This window comes from Gopherus flavomarginatus, chromosome 1 (assembly GCF_025201925.1).
Source record: "Gopherus flavomarginatus isolate rGopFla2 chromosome 1, rGopFla2.mat.asm, whole genome shotgun sequence".
Taxonomy (NCBI): Eukaryota; Metazoa; Chordata; order Testudines; family Testudinidae; genus Gopherus; species Gopherus flavomarginatus.
In genome coordinates this window covers 205141687-205164410 of record NC_066617.1, presented here as the reverse complement: position 1 = coordinate 205164410, position 22724 = coordinate 205141687, and the positions used below count along the sequence as shown (strand labels likewise).

Genomic DNA, 22724 nt, shown 5'->3' with positions numbered 1-22724 from the left:
GACTTGCTGAGAACTGAAAGCATGACATCCTTGGAGGGTATCCCATGCTCCTTTGCTCTGCTGCTGAGAAAAGTCCATTGTGGTTTTTTTCTTGCTGCACATTGTGGGATGCAAAGCAGAAGCCAGGGAATTCAACTTTAATAAAGGAAAAACCCCATGATTCATCTGTCTTTGCCCTGTTCTTACTTTATGTGTAGGCCAACGCCATTTTAGAATTGCTGTCAGCCAGCTCTGTCCCAACAATGCTCCATGCCACTATTCTGGCAACCTCAAATATACAGAGGCTGCTTGATGTGTATTTCAGCACTCAACACTGAATGAATCAGTGCTGGACTTCACCAGCTGCACTACAGAGCAAACAATGTGGTAGAGCAGCTCTTCCAGCAACAGAAGAATCTTCAGCAGCAATGGAACCAGGATGGGGATGAGGAAGACACCAAGCAACTGATAGTAGAGGACTGTGATGTTGCACTTGATAATGATTTTATAAAAATATGCTAATGAGTGAATATAATGTAACTGGAATATGTTTCATACAAAAGGTCTCTTGCAAGGTATCATTACAAAGCTTACAATCTACTGAGTGGTGGTCATCCTATTTGTATAAATGTATCACTCTTGTATCTGAAACTAGAAACATGAAATGTATCTCTGAGGGCCTACTGTAATTATGCAAAGTGTGGACCATTAATGGTTGTTTGGAATCTTGATGGCTCTCATCAACCAGGACAATTGACTGTGGATGGCTCTGTTTGCAGGCAAGCCTTCCTGTGAGTCAGGCTGGGAGGAGTGAAGGCTTGGGGTCTTACAGTGACATGTGATCATGTCACCTGAACTGGAATTCATCTTTACCTAGTGCTTTTCCATTGAGAAGTGGCAGGGGGGAGGGAACCCAGAGGGACAAAGGATTCCTGCCTTATGCAAAAGATACATAAATGGGTGGAACAGAACAAAGACGAGCCATCATGAAGAATCCCCTAGCTACCACCTGAGCTGGAACGAGAGCTGTACCAGAAGAAAGAATTATGTCCAGGCCTGGAAGGTGTCCAGTCTGAGGAAAAAAGTTACTGAAGCATCTCTAAGAAGGAGATTATCTGTATTCAGTTTGATTAGACATAGATTTGTGCGTTTTATTTTATTTTGCTTGGTGACTTACTTTGTTCTGTCTGTTACTACTTGGAACCACTTAAATCCTACTTTCTGTATTTAATAAAATCACTTTTTACTTATTAATTAACTCAGAGTATGTGTTAATACCTGGATGGGCAAACAGCTGTGCATATCTCTCTATCAGTGTTATAGAGGGCGAACAATTTATTAGTTTACCCTGCATAAGCTTTATACAGGGTAAAATGGATTTATTTGGGTTTAGACCCCATTGGGAGTTGGGCAACTGAGTGTTAAAGACAAGAACACTTCGGTTAACTGCTTTCAGGTAAGCCTACAGCTGTTAGGGGACGTGATTCAGACCTGGGTCTGGGTTTGCAGCAGGTTAGCAAGTCTGGCTCAAACCAAGCAGGGCACTGAAATCTTAAGCTGACAGGGCAGAAAGGCAGGGAGACAGGTAGTCTTGGCACATCAGGTGGCAGCTCTCAAGGGGGGTTCTGTGATCCAACCCATCACAAGGACCATTCCTGGAGCAGCTTCACAGTGTGCAGTGCTGTTTCTCGGCTCAGGAAACTAGCGTGGATTGGTAGGAAATGATTGTTCTGCAGACGTGGGATGACCAGCAATGGTGAGAGAATTTCAGGATGGGGAAGACAACCTTTCTGGAGATATGTGCTGCACTAGCCCTGGAGCTTCAGTGGCAGCGTACCAATATGCTTACCCAAGAGTATGGGGCACTGCAGGTAGCAATTGCCATCTGGACACTGGACACCCCCAAATGCTACTGCTCCATAGCAAACCAATTTTGGTGTGGGAAGATCGACCGTTGCAGTCATTGTCATGCAGGTGTATGATGCCATGGAAAAGGTACTGTTGCACCATGTTAAAAAGCTTGGTAATTCTCAGGAGGTTATTGATGGCTTTGCATGCATGAGGTTCCCAGACTGTATTGGGCAATTGATGCGACCCATATGCCTATTAGCCCCATCAGGGCTCAGAATTCATAAGCAGAAAAGAGTATTTCTCCATGGTGCTCCAAAGGCTTGTCAGAAACCATGGCAGGCTTATGGACACAAATGCTGGGTTGTCTGGAAGAGTCCACACGAAGCTAGGATATTTTGGAACTCTGCTCTATTAAAATTAATGGAGAAAGGACTGTTTGCCCCAGCAACACTGTGGACTTTTATTGATGTGCACATTGCTTTGGTCATCCTGTGAGACCCAGCTTATTCTCTGCTTCCCTGGTTAATGAAGCCATTCACAGACCACTTGGACACAAGGAAGAAACTGTTTAAGTACTGCTTCAGTAGCTGCAGAACAGTAGCTGAGTAGACATCTGAAAGTGAAATGGTGCTGTTGGAGAAGTAGATGGGAAGCTGCAGAAAAGCATCCTGGCGATCATAGCAGCAATGGTTGTATTTTGCACTATATTTGTGAGAGTAAGCTAGTGGTGGATGAGAGGCTGAGGTGCAGAAACTTGCTCAGCTGCTTCAGCACCCAACAAGGTGTCCAATACAGAACGCAAACAGCCAAGGTAAATGCTGTCAGGGCTGCCTATTGCTCTTATTTTGAGTCTCAGGCCTGAAACTGCAGCTGTAAATAAAGCTTTAAACCTGTGAAGGGTGTGGCATTAGTTTCGTTTCAACATTGTTTATGGGTGTTGGAAGTGCAACATTGTGGCAATACCTATTGCACCCTGCGTTGTTGCCTACATGTTTGTAAAACCTTATGAATCAGTGCAAACAACTATTTTCCGTGTAAAATGAACTGCTGGTTCCTCATTAATGTAATAATGAACTTTTAATTTCATAATCTGTTATGTAACAGAAGTGAAGGTTCAACTGAAACAAAAATGACAAATGGCTTTTAATTATTAAACAACATGTTAAAAACAAAACCGTTTCATTGAACCACCAGTGAAACAAAACAGTGCACTGCCAGGCACAACACAATGGGCTGAGGAGTTTAAAGTCACTGGCAAGTATAGATCTTGACTCTGGCTCTTCTGGTTTATGGCTTTCTGGGATAGAGGGCCAAAGCTCAAATATACCAGGGGCAATAGAGGGCTCAAAAGGGCTGAGGTCCATTTGCCGCTGTTCTTGATGGTCTGGAAGGAGGAATGGCCTCTGGGAGAGGGGAGGGGAGTTGTTCTCGTAGTCTGTATTGTCCAGGGGCTGCATAACATGGCTGGGTGGTGGTTTGCAGTACTGCATTGCCTGCTGCCCTAACAGTAACGTGCTGCAACAGAGCATCAGGGCTTTTTATTGCCTCCAGGAGCTCTTCGTCCCTGTATCTCTTTCCATACTGTTCTTTGCCACTGCAGTGATCTCCCTGGAAAGCTCCTTGTTGGATTCCTCTTAGTCTTCAGATACTGACTCTACCTCTCTGCATTTTTTGGATTTTTTTTGTTTCTGGGATGCTGTAATAATGTCCATGAACATTTCATCACAAGTTTTCTGTTTTATGCCCCTCAGGTTTGCCAACCATTCTGTCATTGATAAGGACTTGAAACAAGTCCCCTGCTGGATTTTTTCCCTTTTGTCCCTTGTCTTTAATGTAGGTGCTCCTGAGCTTTTCATTGCCTATCTGGTCCTGTTTGGCATCCCAATTGTGCCACCTTCTCATTGACATCTATCTAGCAATGTCCACAAAAAAGGTTTTTATTACAGTGGCTGGTCACAAGAGCTTCCTGCACTAATACTTTGCCTCAGGTGGTGATGAGCTCCAAGGTCTTGGTTAGGCTCCAACTGGCTGCTCAAGGCATGGTGGAGGCTTCTGGAGTATTATTGCAGCTATTGTGGTAAACTGGAATCCAGGAGTGAGTGGACAAAATCTGTCTGTGTGCCAGCTTTTAAATGTATAGGGACATGCAGTCAACTTCATCCCAAAGCAGAGGAGGGCACAGAGGTAAACAGACATGTCAGCAATGGTTGCCTGCAAAGCACCATGGGATAGGTGTTAAAAGACTACCAAAGCAGCGCATAGCATCACTGCATGCACATGAACAATATTAGACTAACTTGCTTTGCGGGTCTCCAGAGTTCATTATAAATGCAGAGTCCATGCACTACAATTAGTTGTGTTGTGCATACGCAAGCGTTTTCAAAGTGAATTAACTCAAAAGTGGCAGATTAGTTGCCCCACCCCTGTGTAGACAAACCTGTAATATAATGTGGTGCATCTAACAAGTATTGTCAAACTTGTACTCTTTTCTTCTTCTTTAAAATCTATAAAGATGGCCTGAAATGTTTGTGTGTTTTTTCTGCTAGTTTTTGATATTAATAATCCAGATCTATGGAATAATCCATGAAGATTAGAGAACTAAATGAAAACTTTCACTCTGGACTCCTATTAAGCATTTTAAAGGGAAAGATGTCCCTAGCCTCTGTTTGTCAGAGGGTGGAGATGGATGGCAGGAGAGAGATCACTTGATCATTACCTGTTAGGTTATAATAAATAATAATTGGAGATATACCAATTGCCTAGAACTGGAAGGGACCTTGAAAGGTCATTGAGTCTAGCCCTCTGCTTTCACTAGCAGGACCAAATATTAACTTTTGCCCCAGATCCCTATGTGGCCACCTCAAGGATCAAGCTCACAACCTTGGGTTTAGCAGGCCAATGCTCAAACCACTGAGCTATCCCTCCCCCCTTCACTTCCTCTGGGGCACCTGGCACTGGCCACTATCAGCAGACAGGATATTGGGCTGGATGGACCTTTGGTCTGACCTGGTCTGGCCGTTTTTATGTTCTTATGTTCACTATCTAAATTATTGAAGAAGATATTGAACAGAACCAGACCCAGAACTGATCCCTGCAGGGCCCAACTTAATATGCCCTTCCTGCTTGACTGTGAACGACTGATTACTCTCTGGGAATGGTTTTCCAACCAGTTATGCACCCATCTTATAGTTGCTCCATCTAGGTTGTATTTTCCTAGTTTGTTTATGAGAAGGTCATGTGAGACAGTATCAAAAGTCGTACTGAAGTCAAGATACGACACATTTAATCCCGCCCCACCCCATCCACAAGGCTTGTTACCCTGTCAAAGTAATGATTTGTTCTTGAATAATCCACTGTGCTTGTTACTTATCACCTTATTATCTTCTAAGTGTTCGCAAATTGATTGCTTAATTATTTGCTCCATTATCTTTCTGGGTACTGAAGTTAAGATGATTGGTCTGTAATTCCCTAGGTTGTCCTTATTTCCCTTTTTATAGATTGGCACTATATTTGCTCTTTTTCAGTCCTCTGGAATCTCTCCTGTTTTCCATGACTTTTCAAAGATAATTGCTAATGGTTCAAATATCTCCTTACTCAGCTCCTTGAGTATTCTAGGATGTATTTCATCAGGTCCTGGTGACTTGAAGACATTTAACTTGTCTAAGTAATTTTTAACCTGTTCTTTCCCTTTTTTAGCTTCTGATCCTACCTCATTTTCAAGGACATTCACTGGGTCATTTAGCACTTCTGCCATTTCCACATTTGCTGTTTATTGTCTCCCCTCACCCAAGTAATGGGCTACCCTGTCCTTACTCTTCCTCTTGGTTCTAATGTATTTATAGAATTTTTTCCTGTTACCCTTTGTGTTCCTAGCTAGTATAATCTTGTTTTGTGCCTTGGCCTTTCTAATTTTGTTTATATCCATCCTTTGTTATTTGACCTAGTTTCCACTTTTTGTAGGACTCTTTTTGAGTTTCAGATCATTCAAGATCTCCTGGTTAAACAATGATAGGGAAAATAACCACCCCCCCCCCCCCGTTTTGTTAGATAAGCTTTGCCATTGTTTTATAGTTAAATGAACTTTGCAATTGTTTTTGCAGGCCCCTGTGTGTAGGCTCCGGGCTTTAACTAAACAATGCTAAATAACGACAGTTTGTTTGTTGGATCCCGAGGCCTGCATATGGGTTTATCAGCATACTAAGCATTAAGGTATGAAGAAATGGGGTATGACACACTGACAAAAAAAGAAACTGGGAGGAGGACAGAAAGTCCCTTGAGTGCCAGTTCAGCTTTAGGCAAGTATAGTGTAGCAAATATTGCTTACTTAGGTAACTGTAAGGAGGGGTCACAGAATGACCAGCGCAAGCACTGCCAGAACACATGAGACATGTTGAAATAGCTTGCTGTAAGGAGGGGTCACAGAATGACCAGCGCAATCACTGCCAGAACATGTTGAAATAGCTTGCTGATTTGCAATATTGTATATGGTAATGGCTTTTGCAACATGTAATTGCAATTAGGGGGGGTTATAAAACAGTCAGCATAATTGCAAAAGAACACTAACAGGAAATACCCCAAACTGAACTAACAGTAAAATAACCTGCTGATTTGCAATATTAATTTACCAGAAAAGGCAAATAACTTGTGTAATCAATATGACGTTTTGCGGGTTCAACCTTTATAAGCTTGGTAAAAATTGTAAAGGGCAGAGCAGCCTACCTCTTGCATGGGGTTACTCTGTCTCTCCCTGTATGCATACTTGTAATCTTGTAGTCTTGTTATAGCAATAAAAGTGCCTCAGGCTGTCTGATCCAAAACCAACCGTATGGTCAATTTTCCACGACAATTTGGTGCCGTGACTCAGATTCCACGGATGACTTCCCTGGACCGAAGGAACGTGGACGGTTTCCTCCCACACCTGGGCCCGTCTGAGAGGTAAGAGACCTTTTGAAATCTCTATTGGGGTCTGGGAGAGGACTCATCCATAGGCTCCGGCTGGGGTAAGTCACCAGCTGGATTTGAACTTTTATCTGCCAGACAGGCCTGACGCCCTTTCAGGGATCTTGGTGGGTCCAGATACTGATCTGGGACCTGGTTGTTCTCCCTGGGGAAATGTCACTAAAGGTAACGTCATGGTAGCTGGCAGCCCACAGACCGTGGTCCTTTTGGTCCGGAGAGTCCTGATCCGCTCTTGGGCTAATACGCCCTGGGAGTTGATCGGGGGTCCCCTTCCTACCAGGATTGGTGGGGACCCGGGTTTTGAGTTTTCTTGCCTTGACCACTATGTCAAGAACGTGCCTGTGTGTGTGAGGGCCGAGCGGCCTGTGTGAGTGACAGCTGTGGGAAGATGCCCCGAGCCTCCTGCGAAGCGAAAGCTCGTGACCAGGAATGTCTCGAAAGCAAGCCCTACAGCTGAGCTTGGAAGGACTGTGAAGCTTCCCAGCTGGCAGGCCTTGGTAAGTGGCTATCCAGCTGAGATGCGTGCATGTTTCCCCGTCCTTTTTCCCTTCCCCTTCCATTACCTATGACCCTGTGACCGCTCTTCGAGTACTGTCTTTTAAAGGACCGCAGGGTCCCTTTCTTTGACCTCCAGAGCCATAAGCTCCCTTTCCTTCTCAGAGAGAGGGGGAGCCCCCAGGAAAACCGCACCGCTGACTCATTAGCTCCAGAGGCACCGTTGGCTTAAAGGCTGGTGCTCTGGGCAAGGGAAAAGGTGTGCGAGGACCACAGATTTTCTTATAGGTTCGCCCCCCCTTACCTCTTTCCCTTGTAGGTCTCCCGCCGTGGTGCAGGTCCACGGAAACCTACCCCTTTGCCCCGGCCAAGGTCAGGAAAAGAGGCCATTTGTGTTAGAACCATGGCAATCCAAGTAAGCATTCCCTTGTGTGTGTGGCTTGAGTGAAAGCGGGCTGAAGTAAGAATGGGGACTGACGGATCCAAAGGCATCCCAGTCCCACCAAGAGGCACGCCTGCTGCATATATGTATGTACGTTATAGTCCGTTGACATGTAAATATTTACAGGAATGAAATTGGTATACTAGGGATGATCCAAAATTACAGTTTCCACTGGAAGGGAGTTTCGACCTTGACAGGATTGTGTGCCTGCGAGGTGCACTTCTTGCCAACGCCGTACCACAGGGGCAGTTCAATGCGTATCTTAATTGGCATGATGAGACAGTAAAACAGCACCAGGAATTCCAAATAAGGGGTCTGAAGGACTCCCAAGAGAAGTTAAAATTTAAACTTAAAAAAAAAACTCAGAAAAAACTAGTCCGTGCCCAGGAAACTCAGAAAAAGCTAGTCCGTGTCCAGGAAACTCAGAAAAAGCTAGTCCGTGTCCAGGGACTGTCGGGCCAGTCTGCAGATGGTCCGGGAGCCCCTCTTTGGGGAGCGGTGGCCTCTAGGCTGCTGCCGTTATCCCCACCAGATAATTTAAATAACTTATTTATGAAATATAAACAGTGGCCCCCACCGGTAGCCATTAATGAAGGTAGCCATTAATGAAGGGGAAGGTCAAGATACCTCTCACCCTCCCATAGTTGCAGTCGTTAACCGGAAAGGCAAGAATTTAGAGGGTATTTTAGCTGCGGCACAACACTTTTATAGGCAACTGGAAAGGGAAAAGGACAAGACGGAGTCTAAGCTTATGGCTCTGCACATTCAAACCATGCAGGACACTAGTAAAAGTTTGCCCAAACAGAGACAGGTACCGGGGACGAAAAGGGTGAAGCCCCTGGTAAGCCTCCCACCTAAACCCGGTGCCTGCTTTTCGTGCGGGCAAGTAGGACACTGGAAGAATAAATGCCCTCGTAAAAAATGCTGCGCCTACTGTAAGCAGGAAGGCAATCTTATAAAAAACTGTCCCTCACGACCTCCTAAGCATTTTTCTCGTCCTGGGGGAGTTTCACACCAAGCCTTTTTTTTTTTATAATTGTCAGCCAGTCGATCAAACTGGCCCTTCAGTTCTTGTATAATAAACGGAGTGCCCACCTCTTGCTTAATAGATATTGAAGCTTTGCGTTCTGCTCTTAGGGTGCAGGATTTCCCTTCAGCACCCTTTCCTCAGAAGTTATTACTGCCATTGGTGTGGGAAATACTCCCATTCCCCACCCTGTTTCCTCTCCTTTGTCAGTCTCAATCGGCCCTCTCACTGAGTACCATGCGTTTCTCCTCAGTCCTTGCTCCCCTGCTAGTCTGTTGGGAAGGGATTTGCTGTGTAAATTAAATTGCACTATATATTACTCCCCAAAAGGGGTGTTTCTGGAAGTGCCTAATCCTGTGCAGAAAAGTTTTAGCACTGTTACAAAAAGAGCAAGCTCCTGTGGGGGACACCAACTCCAGCCCTTCCTCGTTGCAACAGGAACTGCTGGTTAAGGCCTCTCTCTCCCTGTGGGCATTGTGAGCTGATCATGCTAGCCAAAATGGGCACATTGGGTCTGCCCAACTGGCTGAAATTTGTCTGAACTCAGCAAGACCACTTCCCAAAAATATAGTACAACCCTCTCTCAAACTATACCAAAGAAGAAATTTTATTGTGCTGTTTATGCTGTTGCTCTCCCTATTCTACTTGTTGTTTGAAGCCCTGTTATTATTTTCTTATAATGCACCGGTGCTGAGGGGTTGCTATTGCCTCAAGGACAAATTGTATTAAGTCCGAACATAGAGGAAACATTAATTATTAGACAAAATGCATCTAGATGTAATGTTTATATGTAAATAGGTGTGCATAAATAGTTAAAAGGGGGGGTTAGTCAAAAAGCCCACCCTCCTTGTTAAATTGGTAGTAAAATAATGTCTGTGCCCATAAAAAAAATAATACAGCAAGAAAAAGGATTGAGCCCAAACAAACGGCAACCGCGGTTTGAGGAAGTTAGGGAAAAAAAAAGTTAAAAGTTAACTCTGTAGTTATTGAACAAAATTAAGCAGTAAAACTAAGTACCAATATACTTTTACCAGAACACAAAACTAAACAAAAACCATCCAAAGTTATGGCTGCAACAGGGCAGTCAAGGCCAGGAGAATGGTAAAAGACTTAAATCTGTTTTGGTAACAAATAGCAGATAGAAACTATAGTAAGTACCCCACACTAAGCCTTAAGGTGGCTCTGTGTAATCAACAGTCATGTTGCCAAAGGGAAGCCAAAATAAATTGTGTTTTTTCCATTTTAAATCAACATGTATTCAGAGGTAAAAGTTAAGAAGGTAAAAACCATTAAAACTTGACCTGCCTATAAAATAAATACAGGAAATTATGGGAAATAATTTGAGTAATTCCTCAGTTTTGCCTACATTCAGCAAAAGTATTTGTAAAAATAATTTTATTCAAATGTTTAAATGTTGTAATTGCAAAACTTGACCTTAGACAAGGTCACAGACCCCATCCCTTGGACATCAGAGGCTAATGAGGCTTTCACTCAGGTTAAACAAATCTGGCCCAAGCATTAGCACTGAGCCTCCCTAATTATAAGAAAACCCTTTACTCTCTATTGTCATGAAAAGGAAGGGATGGCCCTAGGGGTCCTCACGCCTCTTTGGACCCAGTAGCTAATGGCTTCGATCATGGCTCAACAATATTGTAAATATTGTAATTCTTGCCCTATTTGTCTGGCACACAACAGCGGAAAGCCAGTCTGGACTAGACCGGCAGCTCATCCCACTCCATGGGGACTCTTTGTAGGTATTCAGATTGACTTTATAAACATGCAAAAATGCTGCTCTTATAAGTATGTATTAGTGTGCGTCTGTATGTATTCTGGATGGGTTGAAGCCTACCCTTGCGCAAAAGCCGATTCCATTACAGTTGTCAAGAAACTGTTAAAGGATTTCATTCCCCGGTTCGGATTACCTGTCCTTATCAACAGTGACAGAGGCACCCACTTTACAGGCCAAGTCATGCAGCAAATCATTGTTACCTGGCAAGGAGGCACTTGTGGGGTGTACTCCTGGGAATGTGGGACAAACTGGGTTTTGGGTTTCATTCCCCAAGCAGCTACCTGTAAGTATGGCCAGGTACCGTATCCGTGTCAAGTGCTCCCTGAATTATTAAATAAACCTAGCCCCTCTCCTCCGACTACTCCCCTGCCCCTGCCCCATCATTCCCGTGCCCTGGTCCCGACCCAAAAGGACATCCCAAACAGCACTCCTGTGCCTTGGCCCCATTCCAATTTTAGCGTGGGCATTACCTCTAACATTTTACAATGGGCCAGGCCATCCCCTTCTGGCGATCTGTTTTCTTATTGCTCGACTAGGTTATTTTTTTCAGTCCAAGGCCTCATTTATAAATGGGTGGTCGAATGGGAAACTTCTGGAGCCGTGTATATCAGCTTTGTAAACATAACTACTGACCCCCATGCTCGACCCGTTAAGACCGTTTCCTTTGCACATAATTGGCAAAAAGATGTGGATACAATGCTAATTCCTGGCCTGTGTTCCACCCTTGATGAATGAGGTCCCTTTTGTTTCTTAATTACCCAAGTAACCAAATTTGCCGTAAATACCTGAAGATTCTGCCCTTCTATAGTGTCCTTCGGCTGTAAAGAAACCCTTCCCCTGACTGAAAATATAACCTGCACCCTAATTCAATATACCCCCGCACATACAACTAATATAATCGCATCCAAACAGGGCATTCAAGTGCTCAGACAGCAGTTATGGTATGAAGCTACAAATATAGGGGATTCTGCAGGGTTTAAATGGACCATACTTAATGCTACTTTGGGAACTATTAGGGTTTCCTTACCCTTAACTCACTTCCAAATTGCTGCTATCTACCCTAATTGTTCTCAAGGAGCTGCCTTCAGGTTACTACAGCAACAGGCTTGAAGCCACTCATCTCGAAAGAAAAGAGATATCACCGATACCCTATGGAAAGGGGCTAACAGTGCTGCCTCAGCTTGAAATATCTATAAGGCCCAACAGCATAAAAATAAATTAGGACAGTTAGAAAGGGCCGCAGGACTTATTTCCAGGGCATAGGTAACTAGGGTCCGGGCTGGGGTAGGTAAATTACATGTGATCTCCACCCATAGTGTCTTTACCCAGGATTTGCTCAAACAGATGATTATTCGCACTACAGAGGCTGGGAAGGCATTGCAGTGGGACCATGCTTGCTCCGAGGTACAGGATTTCCTTAATGTTCAGCTAGCCTCCATTCAAGAAGACCTCAAGCACCAAACCTGGCCCACTGCCCTCACAAATGCCTCGGGCGTGCCGTCTGATTTATGGTCATGAAAACACACTTAAAAGTTTTCGGGGTGGAATTGCTGGCTGTCATAAACAGATAGCTAATGGTTAATGTTCTTTTACCTGTAAAGGGTTAACAAAGGGAACCAAACACCTGACCAGAGGACCAATCAGAAAACAAGATTTTTCAAATGTCAAGGGAGGGAAGTTGTTGGGTGGGTGTTCTTTGTCTCGGTTCGGTGACCCTCTCGGCTCTGAGAGTGATCTCTCTATCTCCAGGCTTTCTAATCTTCTGTTTCCAAGTTGTAAGTACAAGGATAGTAAGACAATAGGTTTATATTGTTTTTTTGTATTTACATGTGTGTAGTTGCTGGAATGTGTTAAATTGTATTCTTTTTGGATAAGGCTGTTTATTCATTTTTTCTTTTAAGCAATTGACCTTGTATATTGTCACCTTGATACGGAGACCATTTTATGTCTTTTCCTTTCTTTTTATGTAAAGCTTTCTTTTTAAGACCTGTGGATTTTTTTTTTTAGTGGGGGCTCAAGGGGATTGAGTCTGCAGCTCACCAGGGAATTGGTGGGAGGAAGAAGACAGGGGGGAAGAGAGAATCTCTTTGTATTAGATTTACTAAGCCTGAATTTACATAAAGTCTGGGTGAGAGGAGAGAAATATTTGATTTCTCGGTGTGGTGTTTCAAGGACTTGAAGCAGGGAATCTCCTAGAGTACCCAGGGTGGGGAAATCTGGGAGGAGGTAAAGAGGAGGAAGGGAAGTGGGTTATTTCCCTTTGTGGTGAGACTCAGGGCATCTGAGTCTTGGGGTCCCCCAGGGAAGGTTTTTGGGGAGACCACAGTGAGCCAGACACTGGAATCTTCTGGCTGGTGGCAGCGATATCAGATCCAAGCTGGTAATTAAGTTTGGAGGTTTCATGCTAGCTTCTCATGTTCTGAACTCTAAGGTTCAGATCTGAGTAGGAAAGTTATGACACTAGCGCTCACAGAGTTCCTTCCAGGCTTATGGCCTGTGAAAGGAGTGTGAGCCCCCACGTACCAAATCCTCCCAGGCCCTTGGGAAGGTTGTATGTGGGTCTGGGTGGCCCACCGGAACATATGGGAAATAAAACCACCCCACGGCCCTAGTCGATTTCTTATTGGTGCCACGGAAATAACGCCTGATCTTTGGATAGGGCTCGGTAACCTTTGGACTTTTGGGCCTTTAGAACCTCCTCAGTTCCAGTGCATTAGAAAGCTTAACCCGGGGGAAATCGTTACCATTCATAAGCACATTTGTTGAAAAGGTAGTGGACACATAACGACCATTGCCTCCCAACCTCTTATCCAGGCCAACAATAGCTGTGTTCATGTTAACTCATCTGTTTTACGAGATGTGGCCTTTAATCTGAACACAACCATAAGCACTCATGTTATTTATTGGCCTGCGGACAAGACGTACCAGGCTTCCCTATCGTTCCATATCCCTTTCAATTGGACCGCTCTGATACCCAATCATTTCCATTCCTTGGTGTCCCTCCTCCCGGAGGTCCAGCAAATTTCCCAATTGCAAGAACAAGTCCATCTTCTCAAAAACGTGTACCAAACCAAACTTAATGCCTTCCAAACGGCCCATAAAAGTTACAACTGTTTGAAATGGATTTTCTATGTTCTATTACTAAAGCCCTCCAACCCCTCAATACCCATCAGTATATACTATGGGGCTTGTTGGGGGAGGGTTATTATTAGGGTTATTATTAAATGTTTGCTTTTGCTATTGTTGCTGCAAAACATGTTGTTCCCACCCTGCACCTGCTTTGTATACCCTAACCCATCAGGTGGCCCTTGTCCCCTTGGAGGAATTAGAGCCTTGGCAACCCAATTCCCCGACATATAAAGTGGAATCACCCTATAAGACTGAATTCGTAAACTCTGAGATCAGAAATGTAATGAACATCCAAGTTTAAGTATTTGATGCAAAAGGCATCAAAAGGAGGGAATGATAGGGAACATAACCCCCTCCCCGCTCCCCTTTTTGTTAGATAAACTTTGCCATTGTTTTATAGTTAAATGAACTTTGCAATTGTTTTTGCAGGCCCCTGTGTGTAGGCTCCGGGCTTTAACTAAACAATGCTAAATAACGACAGTTTGTTTGTTGGATCCCGAGGCCTGCATATGGGTTTATCAGCATACTAAGCATTAAAGTATGAAGAAATGGGGTATGACACACTGACCAAAAAAAAAAACTGGGAGGAGGACAGAAAGTCCCTTGAGTGCCAGTTCAGCTTTAGGCAAGTATAGTGTAGCAAATATTGCTTACTTAGGTAACTGTAAGGAGGGGTCACAGAATGACCAGTGCAAGCACTGCCAGAACACATGAAACATGTTGAAATAGCTTGCTGTAAGGAGGGGTCACAGAATGACCAGCGCAATCACTGCCAGAACACATGAAACATGTTGAAATAGCTTGCTGATTTGCAATATTGTATATGGTAATGGCTTTTGCAATATGTAATTGCAATTAAGGGGGGTTATAAAACAGTCAGCATAATTGCAAAAGAACAATAACAGGAAATACCCCAAACTGAACTAACAGTAAAATAACCTGCTGATTTGCAATATTAATTTACCAGAAAAGGCAAATAACTTGTGTAATCAATATGACGTTTTGCAGTTTTAACCTTTATAAGCTTGGTAAAAATTGTAAAGGGCAGAGCAGCCTACCTCTTGCATGGGATTACGCTGTCTCTCCCTGTATGCATACTTGTAATCTTGTAGTCTTGTTATAGCAATAAAGGTGCCTCAGGCTGTCTGATCCAAAACCAACCATGTGTTCAATTTTCCACGACAACAAGGATGGTCTCTTGACATACTTTCTATCTTTCCTACGCACATTTAAATAATGTGTATAGCATCTTGTAATATTTTGAACACTTAAATTATTTTCGGTATTAAAATGTTCTAGTATATCTTTGACCTACATTTTATATGATCTTCCCTTTGAAGTGTGTATTAATTTTGTCAGAATCCATATATCACACATTCTTATTTTAAACCAAGAGTAAATAATTTATCAGAAGCATTCAGGGGGTGAAGCAGTTAATTGCACATCTAAATCAGGTGCCCTTATATGCCACCACATTTTCACTATTAAATTTAACTTTGTTTGTAAGTGTGACTTAATGCGTAACATTTTTCAATACTTTAATAGACTTCTCTGGCATACGCAACAGTAGCCAGTGTTGGAAAATGATATATACGTATTTCAGGTGTAGAAAAACCTGTATGTTTTGTGATATATGAGGAAAAGTATATTATCCGTAGGGCTTCATGTCTCACGGAGGCCACGGACGTCATGGATTCCATGAATTTCCACAACCTCCATGATTTCTGCAGCAGCCAGTGTCGCTGACCCCTGGGCCGCCCAAGCAGCTGGCCTGAGGCTTCTGCTGGAGCGCTTCTGCAGCCAGTTGCTCAGTTGGCCCTGCAGCCAGCCATGCCAGCCACTGCTGGAGCGGCCCCAGAGCTAGCCGCACCAGCTGCTGCTCAGGTGGCACCATGGACCGCCTGAGCAGTGGTCCCGGGGCAGACGGAGCAGCCACTACTCACTGGCCCCCGGCAGTGGTCCTGGGGTGGCTGGAGCAGCAGAGAATGGGGGGAAAGGGGCAGCCCTGGGGGTGGCTGGAGCAGCTGCTTCTTGGCGGCTCCCAGCCGCTGGTGCCGCTGGCCCCCTGGGACACCCCCTCAAGGAGCAGGCCCCCAGCCACCACCCCCCCCAGCAGTGACACCCCATCCTCACTAAGATTTAGTCAGGGCAAATTATGGTAAGTCATGGACAAGTCATGGGCCGTGAATTTTTGTTCGTTGCCTGTGACCTGTCCATGACTTTTACTAAAAATACCCATGACAGTTGCCTTAATGATGAGACAACTAAAGATTGTATTGTAATGCATGTGCACTAAGGGACTGAGTTAAGGTTGCTTGTGTAATCTTTATGTTGCCAATTTTCCATTCTTTAGTGTTTTGCTGTGCAATTTTCACTTTCTCAATGTGTTTTTTGTATGGAATTTCCTGTTTCTTTTATGAAAGGAAAAGGGAAAAATAAAGCTACTTCACTCTTCGGGACTCAAAGCTCTGTTGATGTAGCATGGGCAATTTCCATAATATAGAATTACTTGGCTAGACACCAACAGAACATCTTGCCTCATGCACCTGAGGAAGCTCATAGGTAGATGTTATTCTTCTGCAAATATAGGAATTCTGTAGCTGAGGAAGTTTGCTCAAGTCTATTAGAATGGGCCTTCCCCCTTGCTACCCAGCCCCCCACCTTATAAAGTAGTCAAGAATCTTCCTCAGCTATTGTGCACCTGGTAAAGAGTGCCAAAGTGGGGCTCTTTTCCTTCATTCCTCATTAGGTCCCCAACTGTGGAGACTCCTGGTTTAATGGGGGAGCTTGGGTGGGCACTTCAGCAGAAAAGAGAGGGAGTTGGGAGGTTCTGGACAACAAGGGAAACATTACTATTAAATCTAGCTGTTTGAACTGTGTGTATATTTTTTAACAGTACAGGCTCCTAGCAATTAACATGGATGAACTTCATACATTCAGTGAATAAACTGGTGGGACCCAGGCACAGCTGAAAACCTCATGTATAGGTTGCATAAAGCATTCTATACAGATATGATTTTTTTCAATGTAAAGAATATTACAGCTGCCTGATCCCAGAAACTTTAATTCCTCCAACTTGCTCAGTCTCATTGTAACTTCTAGCGACTTTATTCCTCAAGTTCTCACTGCTAGTTCTGAGTATCCATAGATGCAGACGTGCTAAGGAGTGTTGGGTAGGAGACCCACTCATCTGATGGGTACCTGCCAGCAGAGCTTAGAACTCTGCTGTGTAGGTACATTCTTCTGTTGGCCTGCTGGAGTTGCCTCCTTGACTCTCATCCAGGAGCCATCCAAAGGTTGGGTCGGCAACAGCCTCCAACCTTAAAAGTCCCACAAAAAGGGAAGAAAAGGTGCTCCACACCTTAGAATGTAGGGGAATCGCTATGAGCAGTGGCCCTCATAAGATGTACATTGCGGATAGCTGTAGCCTTAGCTAGCTATGCCTTCAGTAACTTTTTAGATACATAGCTATGGATCTGATCCTGCAAACACTTATGCACGTGAGTACTACCATTGAAGTCAATAGGATTATTCATGTGCTTAAAGTTGAGCATGTGCATAAATGTTTGAAGGATTGGAACCTACATTACATTTATTAACGCCTTCCTTGGAGCTATGTACTTTGAACTAAAAAAAACTATCACCAGACTATTAAGAAGTACTTTTGAATAAAGACTATTTTTATACCACATTTCAACTTTCTTCCCCTATCTGTTTTAGCTGTAGCACTGTCCAAAAAAAATCACTTTTTTTGTTCAAAAACTTTCTCACTCATTCACAGTTAGGCAGAGACCAAAAATTAAACCTTCAGCCTGAGAGGTTATTTTAACGGTGGTAAAATGGAAATTGTTGTTTAACATTAACTATTGTGCTTCCTTTCACATCTGCTATCATATCCCAGGTCCTGTTTTTACAGACAATAACAGAGACTTATGAAGAACATACCTCAAACTGTTGTTCTATTTTTATTAGGGCGATCAAGCGATTAATCACAATTAATCACACTGTTAAACAATACTAGAACACCATTTATTTAAATATTTTTTATGTTTTCTACATTTTCAAATATTTTGATTTCAATTACAACACAGAATAGAAAGTGTACAGTGCTGACTTTATAATTATTTTTGATGACAAATATTTGTGATGTAAAAAAACCCAAAAGAAATAGTATTTTTCAATTCACCTAATACAAGTTCTGTAATTAAATCTCCTTTAACATGAAAGTTGAATTTACAAATATAGAATTATACTTCATTCAAAAATAAAGAAAAAAATTTAGCGCCTACAGGTCCACTTATTCAGCCAATCACTAAGACAAACAAGTTTGTTTACATGTGCAGGAGACAATGCTGCCCGCTTCTTATTTACAATGTCACTTGAAAGTGAGAACAGACGTTCACATGGCACTGTTCTAGCCAGCGCTGCAAGATATTTACGTGCCAGATGCGCTAAAAATTCAGAAGTCCCTTCATCAGGGGCGAAAGTAAAACGGAGCTCTTACTGGTATGGGCCCAGCTCTGTCTCCCCTCCGATCCCCTCCCCAGAAGGGGCGGGGCCGAGGGCGGAAGGGAAGGGGCTCAGGTCAGCATCCCCCAGCCTGTCCATCCGTGCTGCCTGGCCTGCACCACTTGGGGCTCCAGCAGCGATTTAAAGGGCCCGACAGGGCTGCCGATGGGAGGCACAAAAGGGACAGTGATGTTAAAGTGCTGCTGTGGCAGCACTTTAAAGTCAGCTGTACGGGCCGGTACTGGCGGCTACTTTTTACTGGTACGCCGTACCAGCCTGTGCCACCTTACTTTCACCCTTGCCCTTCATGCTTCAACCACCATTCCAGGGGACAGGCATCCATGCTGATGACGGGTTCTGCTCAATATGATCCAAAGCAGTGCAGCACTGCTTTGTATTCACTTTTGACATCTGAGTCAGATGCCACCAGCAGAAGGTTGATTTTCTTTTTTGATGGTTTGGGTTCTGTAGTTTCCGCATTGGAGTGTTGCTCTTTTAAGACTTCTGAGAGCATGCTCCACACCTCATCCCTCTCAGATTTTGGATGGCATTTCAGATTCTTAAACCTTGAGTCAAGTGCTGTAGCTATCTTTAGAAATTTCACATTGGTATCTTCTTTGCATTTTGTCAAATCTGCAGTGAAAGTGTTCTTAAAACGAACAACATGTGCTGGGTCATCATCCGAGACTTCTATAATATGAAATACATGGCAGAATGCAGGTAAAACAGAGCACAAAACATACAATTCCCCCTCAAGGAGTTCAGTCAAAATTTAATTACCACATTCTTTTTTTATCAAGCATCATCAGCATGGAAACATGTCCTCTGGAATGGTGGCCGAAGCATGAAGGGGCATACGAATGTTTAGCACATCTGGCACATAAATACCTTGCAATGCCAGCTACAAAAGTGCCATGTGAATTCCTGTTCTCGCTTTCAGGTGACACTGTGAATAAAAAGCTGGTAGTGTTATCTCCCATAAATGTAAACAAACTTGTTTGTCTTAGCAATTGGCTGAACAAGAAGAAGGACTGAATGGATTCATAGGCTTTAAAGTTTTACATTGTTTTGTTTTTGAGTGCAGTTATGTAACAAAAATATCTATGTTTGTAAATTGCACTTTCACAATAAAGAGATTGCACTATAGTACTTCTGTGAGGTGAATTGCAATATTATTTCTTTTATAATTTTTACAGTGCAAATATTTGTAATAAAAATATTAAGTGATCACTGTGCACTTTGTATTCCGTATTGTAATAGAAATCAATATATTTGAAAATGCAGAAAAATATCCAAAAATTATTAATAGATTTCAATTGTTATTCTATTGTTTAACAATGCAATTAAAATTTTATTAGTTTATTGCATGAGTTAACTGCGAATAATCAACAGCCCTAATTTTTATAATGAGAAAATTGGCCTCCTATGTTCTCCTAGTTTTGATTTTTTTTTTAAACACATTTGGTTTTCTTTGATGATTTTTTCCAGAACTTAACCTTACCATTCCTTGACGTCCCAGTTCAGCATCTCTTGCTGTGAGAATCCAGGGTCTCCATAATGTAGGGTTGCTGAAAGTTTAATGAAGAACAACATACTCTCATAGGTAATTCTTTATGATAATAGGCACATTTCAGTGCAATGAGTTACCTTCATTACATGCTATCTGTGCCTTTGAAATAAGTTTATTCTTGTCTCAACACGCTGATGTGGGTAAATGTGGTTTCAGTGCCAGATATTATTCTGCCCATGGGCTTCTCTATGTGCTGTCAATTTACATGCACTAAAATTAATATCAGAGGAAAGTCTGAACTGGATAAATAGTTACTCCCACATATTAGCTATTAGTACAATATTAATTGATTTCACAATCCAAGGGGCTCACAAAGAGATTGCACGTAAATCAATGTTTAGAATATTTAATTTCTAGAATATACTTAACTTCTTATGAATCTTATTATTCATGAAATAAATTAGTCAGTTTATTGAATTATACTATCCCAATTCCTCGGTGACATGAGGAAGAACTCTGAAGCTTGTCCCTTCCACTAACAGATGTTATTCCAACAGAAATTACCTCTCCTAACTTGTCTCTCTGACATCCCAAATAGGTACTCCTAATTAAAGTGGATTACACCTGGCTTTGCATGATCAACTTTTTTTGGTTTTTGCTTATCTTTTGATCATAGGATGGCTGATCTATTTTTATTAAGTTAGCAATCTATTGCATTAAAGTGATGCTGCTGACTTGAAATCTAATCAGTTTAATAAAAATGTAAGCAGTTTCAGGTACTACACCAGCCTCTTTTTCCCCTCTAATAATTTTTTAGTTTTACAATCACATTTACCTATTTTTAAATGTCTTTTCTCTCCTCTGTTTCTAAATACCCACACAAAGGGGAAAGAGTGAAACTGATTATACTCTAACTGCTGTCAAACGCTCAAAGTAAATAAACTGAAAAAACAGTTCTTATCTTTCAGTTAACGCAACCTTATTTGTAACTAGAGCTGAATGAAAAAATTATCATTTGGAAACCTTCTTCAAATAAAAAGGACAATTTTTTTGCAAAAATAAAAATTCTGACCAGCTCTGTAATATGTTTTTAACATGTAAAAATAGGAGATAAAACAGAGAAGTGTTTTAATTTTTTTTAAGCTGATAGTTCTTTATGGTGGAGTCTGTTCCAATCAGCTATTTGAGAAGGTCACATTGATTATGGGCAATGTGCATTTAAAGTCTAAACAATGAGACAGGCTAGCTATTTAAATTACTTTGTTCTGTTGCCAAAGGAAGTGCTATGGATCCCACAGTGTCGTTTAGCAGGTGCTGTTATTTTAATGAAAAATTTTGTCAATAGTTAGAGAGAACACTGAATTTCTTCTCCAGGGACTGAATGCCTGCCTTTATGCAAGTCCTGTCTTTGCCCATTGTAGCTACATTATAGTATTCCTGCTAGAGATTTTTAAAACTGGGTTGTTGAAGAAGCATTTCTCCTTTCCTCTCTCTTACCTTTCTGGCTGCTCTCTTGGATGGAGAGAATGTGGCTGGATATCTCTGGCAGAGTGACAGATCTGAGTCACTGTAGCCTGGAACAAGAATTTAGCAGCTGCAGCCTCCATAGTGCTTGCCTGTCTGGTGTTTTGTGTTCCTGTGCCTGGCTGGCTGCTTCTCTAGGCATTTCAGCTCCTCCTTTATTGCAGCGACTCAAGAGTACTTATCTAAAACAAGCAAGCCTTCACGTAAGCGGAGGGAGATGGCCTTAATGAGTTTCCCTCTGTCTCCTCCAACTATTTCAAAGTTTTTCCTGTTGTCATGGTGTTCTATGGAGAGTGTAATAAATACAGTACTTTAGTTTACTTTAATCAGCACATTATAGTGGAAATAACCTAAACTGTTTATCTTTCTGCCTTTGTTGTACTGCATCTTTTTACCTATTTTTGTTTTATGTGAAGTACACATATATGAATATATGAATTTGTGTGTAAATAAAAATTAAGTATGAAAATCTTCAGCCTTAAATATCCAACAAAACAAATGGAAAAAGTACCAATCCAGCTCACAGGTGACTTTAAAAAAGACCTTTGTTTTAAAATTACAAAACAGTCTGTCAGTTCCAGATTTCAAAAACGGAAAAAATACCAGGGTGAAGGAAGATGAGAACTTAAAATGCAAACCTAATGACTGCTTTAAAACCAGAGGATGTTACTTTTTAAGCTTGATCTGTTTGGTCATTAGGAGGAGAAAGCTGATGCTATGAGAGAATACATCCTCCAACAAAGCATGCTTTTCACTTTGAGATCCTGCTGTTTCACTACATATAATACATATTTTAAACTAACAAGGCTAGATAGGAATAAACCTCTTCTAAGCTTTCCTGCCCATTGCCTTAATTTGGACCACTAATTACACATAGACTATTGTATTGTACAAAAATAGATTTATTGCATTTGGTAACATTACCTGATTTTCACTGCAATGGAAAATCATCACATTTGCTCACTTTACAGGTTAAAATACTTATTTTCCTAACTGCCATCCCTGCAGCTTAAGCTGGATCTGATAGTGAATCTGGCTTCCTTCTAGCTTTTGCACCATCAGAAGTAATAAATGTTCTATAGCTGATGCTTAGGAAAAAAAATCTCTTGAGGTGTGAATCAGAATAGAATTTAGCTCATTCCTGGTTATTTTTGTTAGCACTGCAGAGCTAACAGTGTGTAAACAATAGTTTTAATTGTTTTTAACAAAGTAAGCAGATCACTTTGAAAATACACAGGGATTAAATCTGTTGAGCAGGTGCCATTTTTACATTCACTTTTTCTTGCTATAACCACACATCCATAGGCTGTCTCTGGTAAGTACACAAACTTTAGGCATTAGAGACCTAAGTATTCCAGCACTGCTCTAGGAATTGCTGAGGATGCCCAGTTAAACTTGCACAACCTACATCTGCCCCCTCATACATATGTGTTACACTAGTGTTTAATTCATAGAATATCAGGGTTGGAAGGGACCTCAGGAGGTCATCTAGTCCAACCCCCTGCTCAAA

At 42.2% G+C, this 22724-nt stretch overlaps 1 protein-coding gene across 1 annotated transcript in view; it reads right to left on the bottom strand.

The window, feature by feature from the left end:
* Positions 1–21402, bottom strand: part of RIPPLY3 (ripply transcriptional repressor 3) — a 30652-nt gene extending 9250 nt beyond the window's left edge. Inside the window, exons 1-2 of the mRNA XM_050940136.1 lie at positions 21188–21402; positions 19682–19748 (exon numbers count right to left, since the gene is read on the bottom strand). Coding sequence (XP_050796093.1) covers positions 19682–19748; positions 21188–21297 — 177 coding nt within the window. The 5' untranslated portion in view covers positions 21298–21402. The remainder of the gene's footprint in view (positions 1–19681; positions 19749–21187) is intronic.
* Between the last annotated feature and the right edge of the window lie 1322 nt (positions 21403–22724).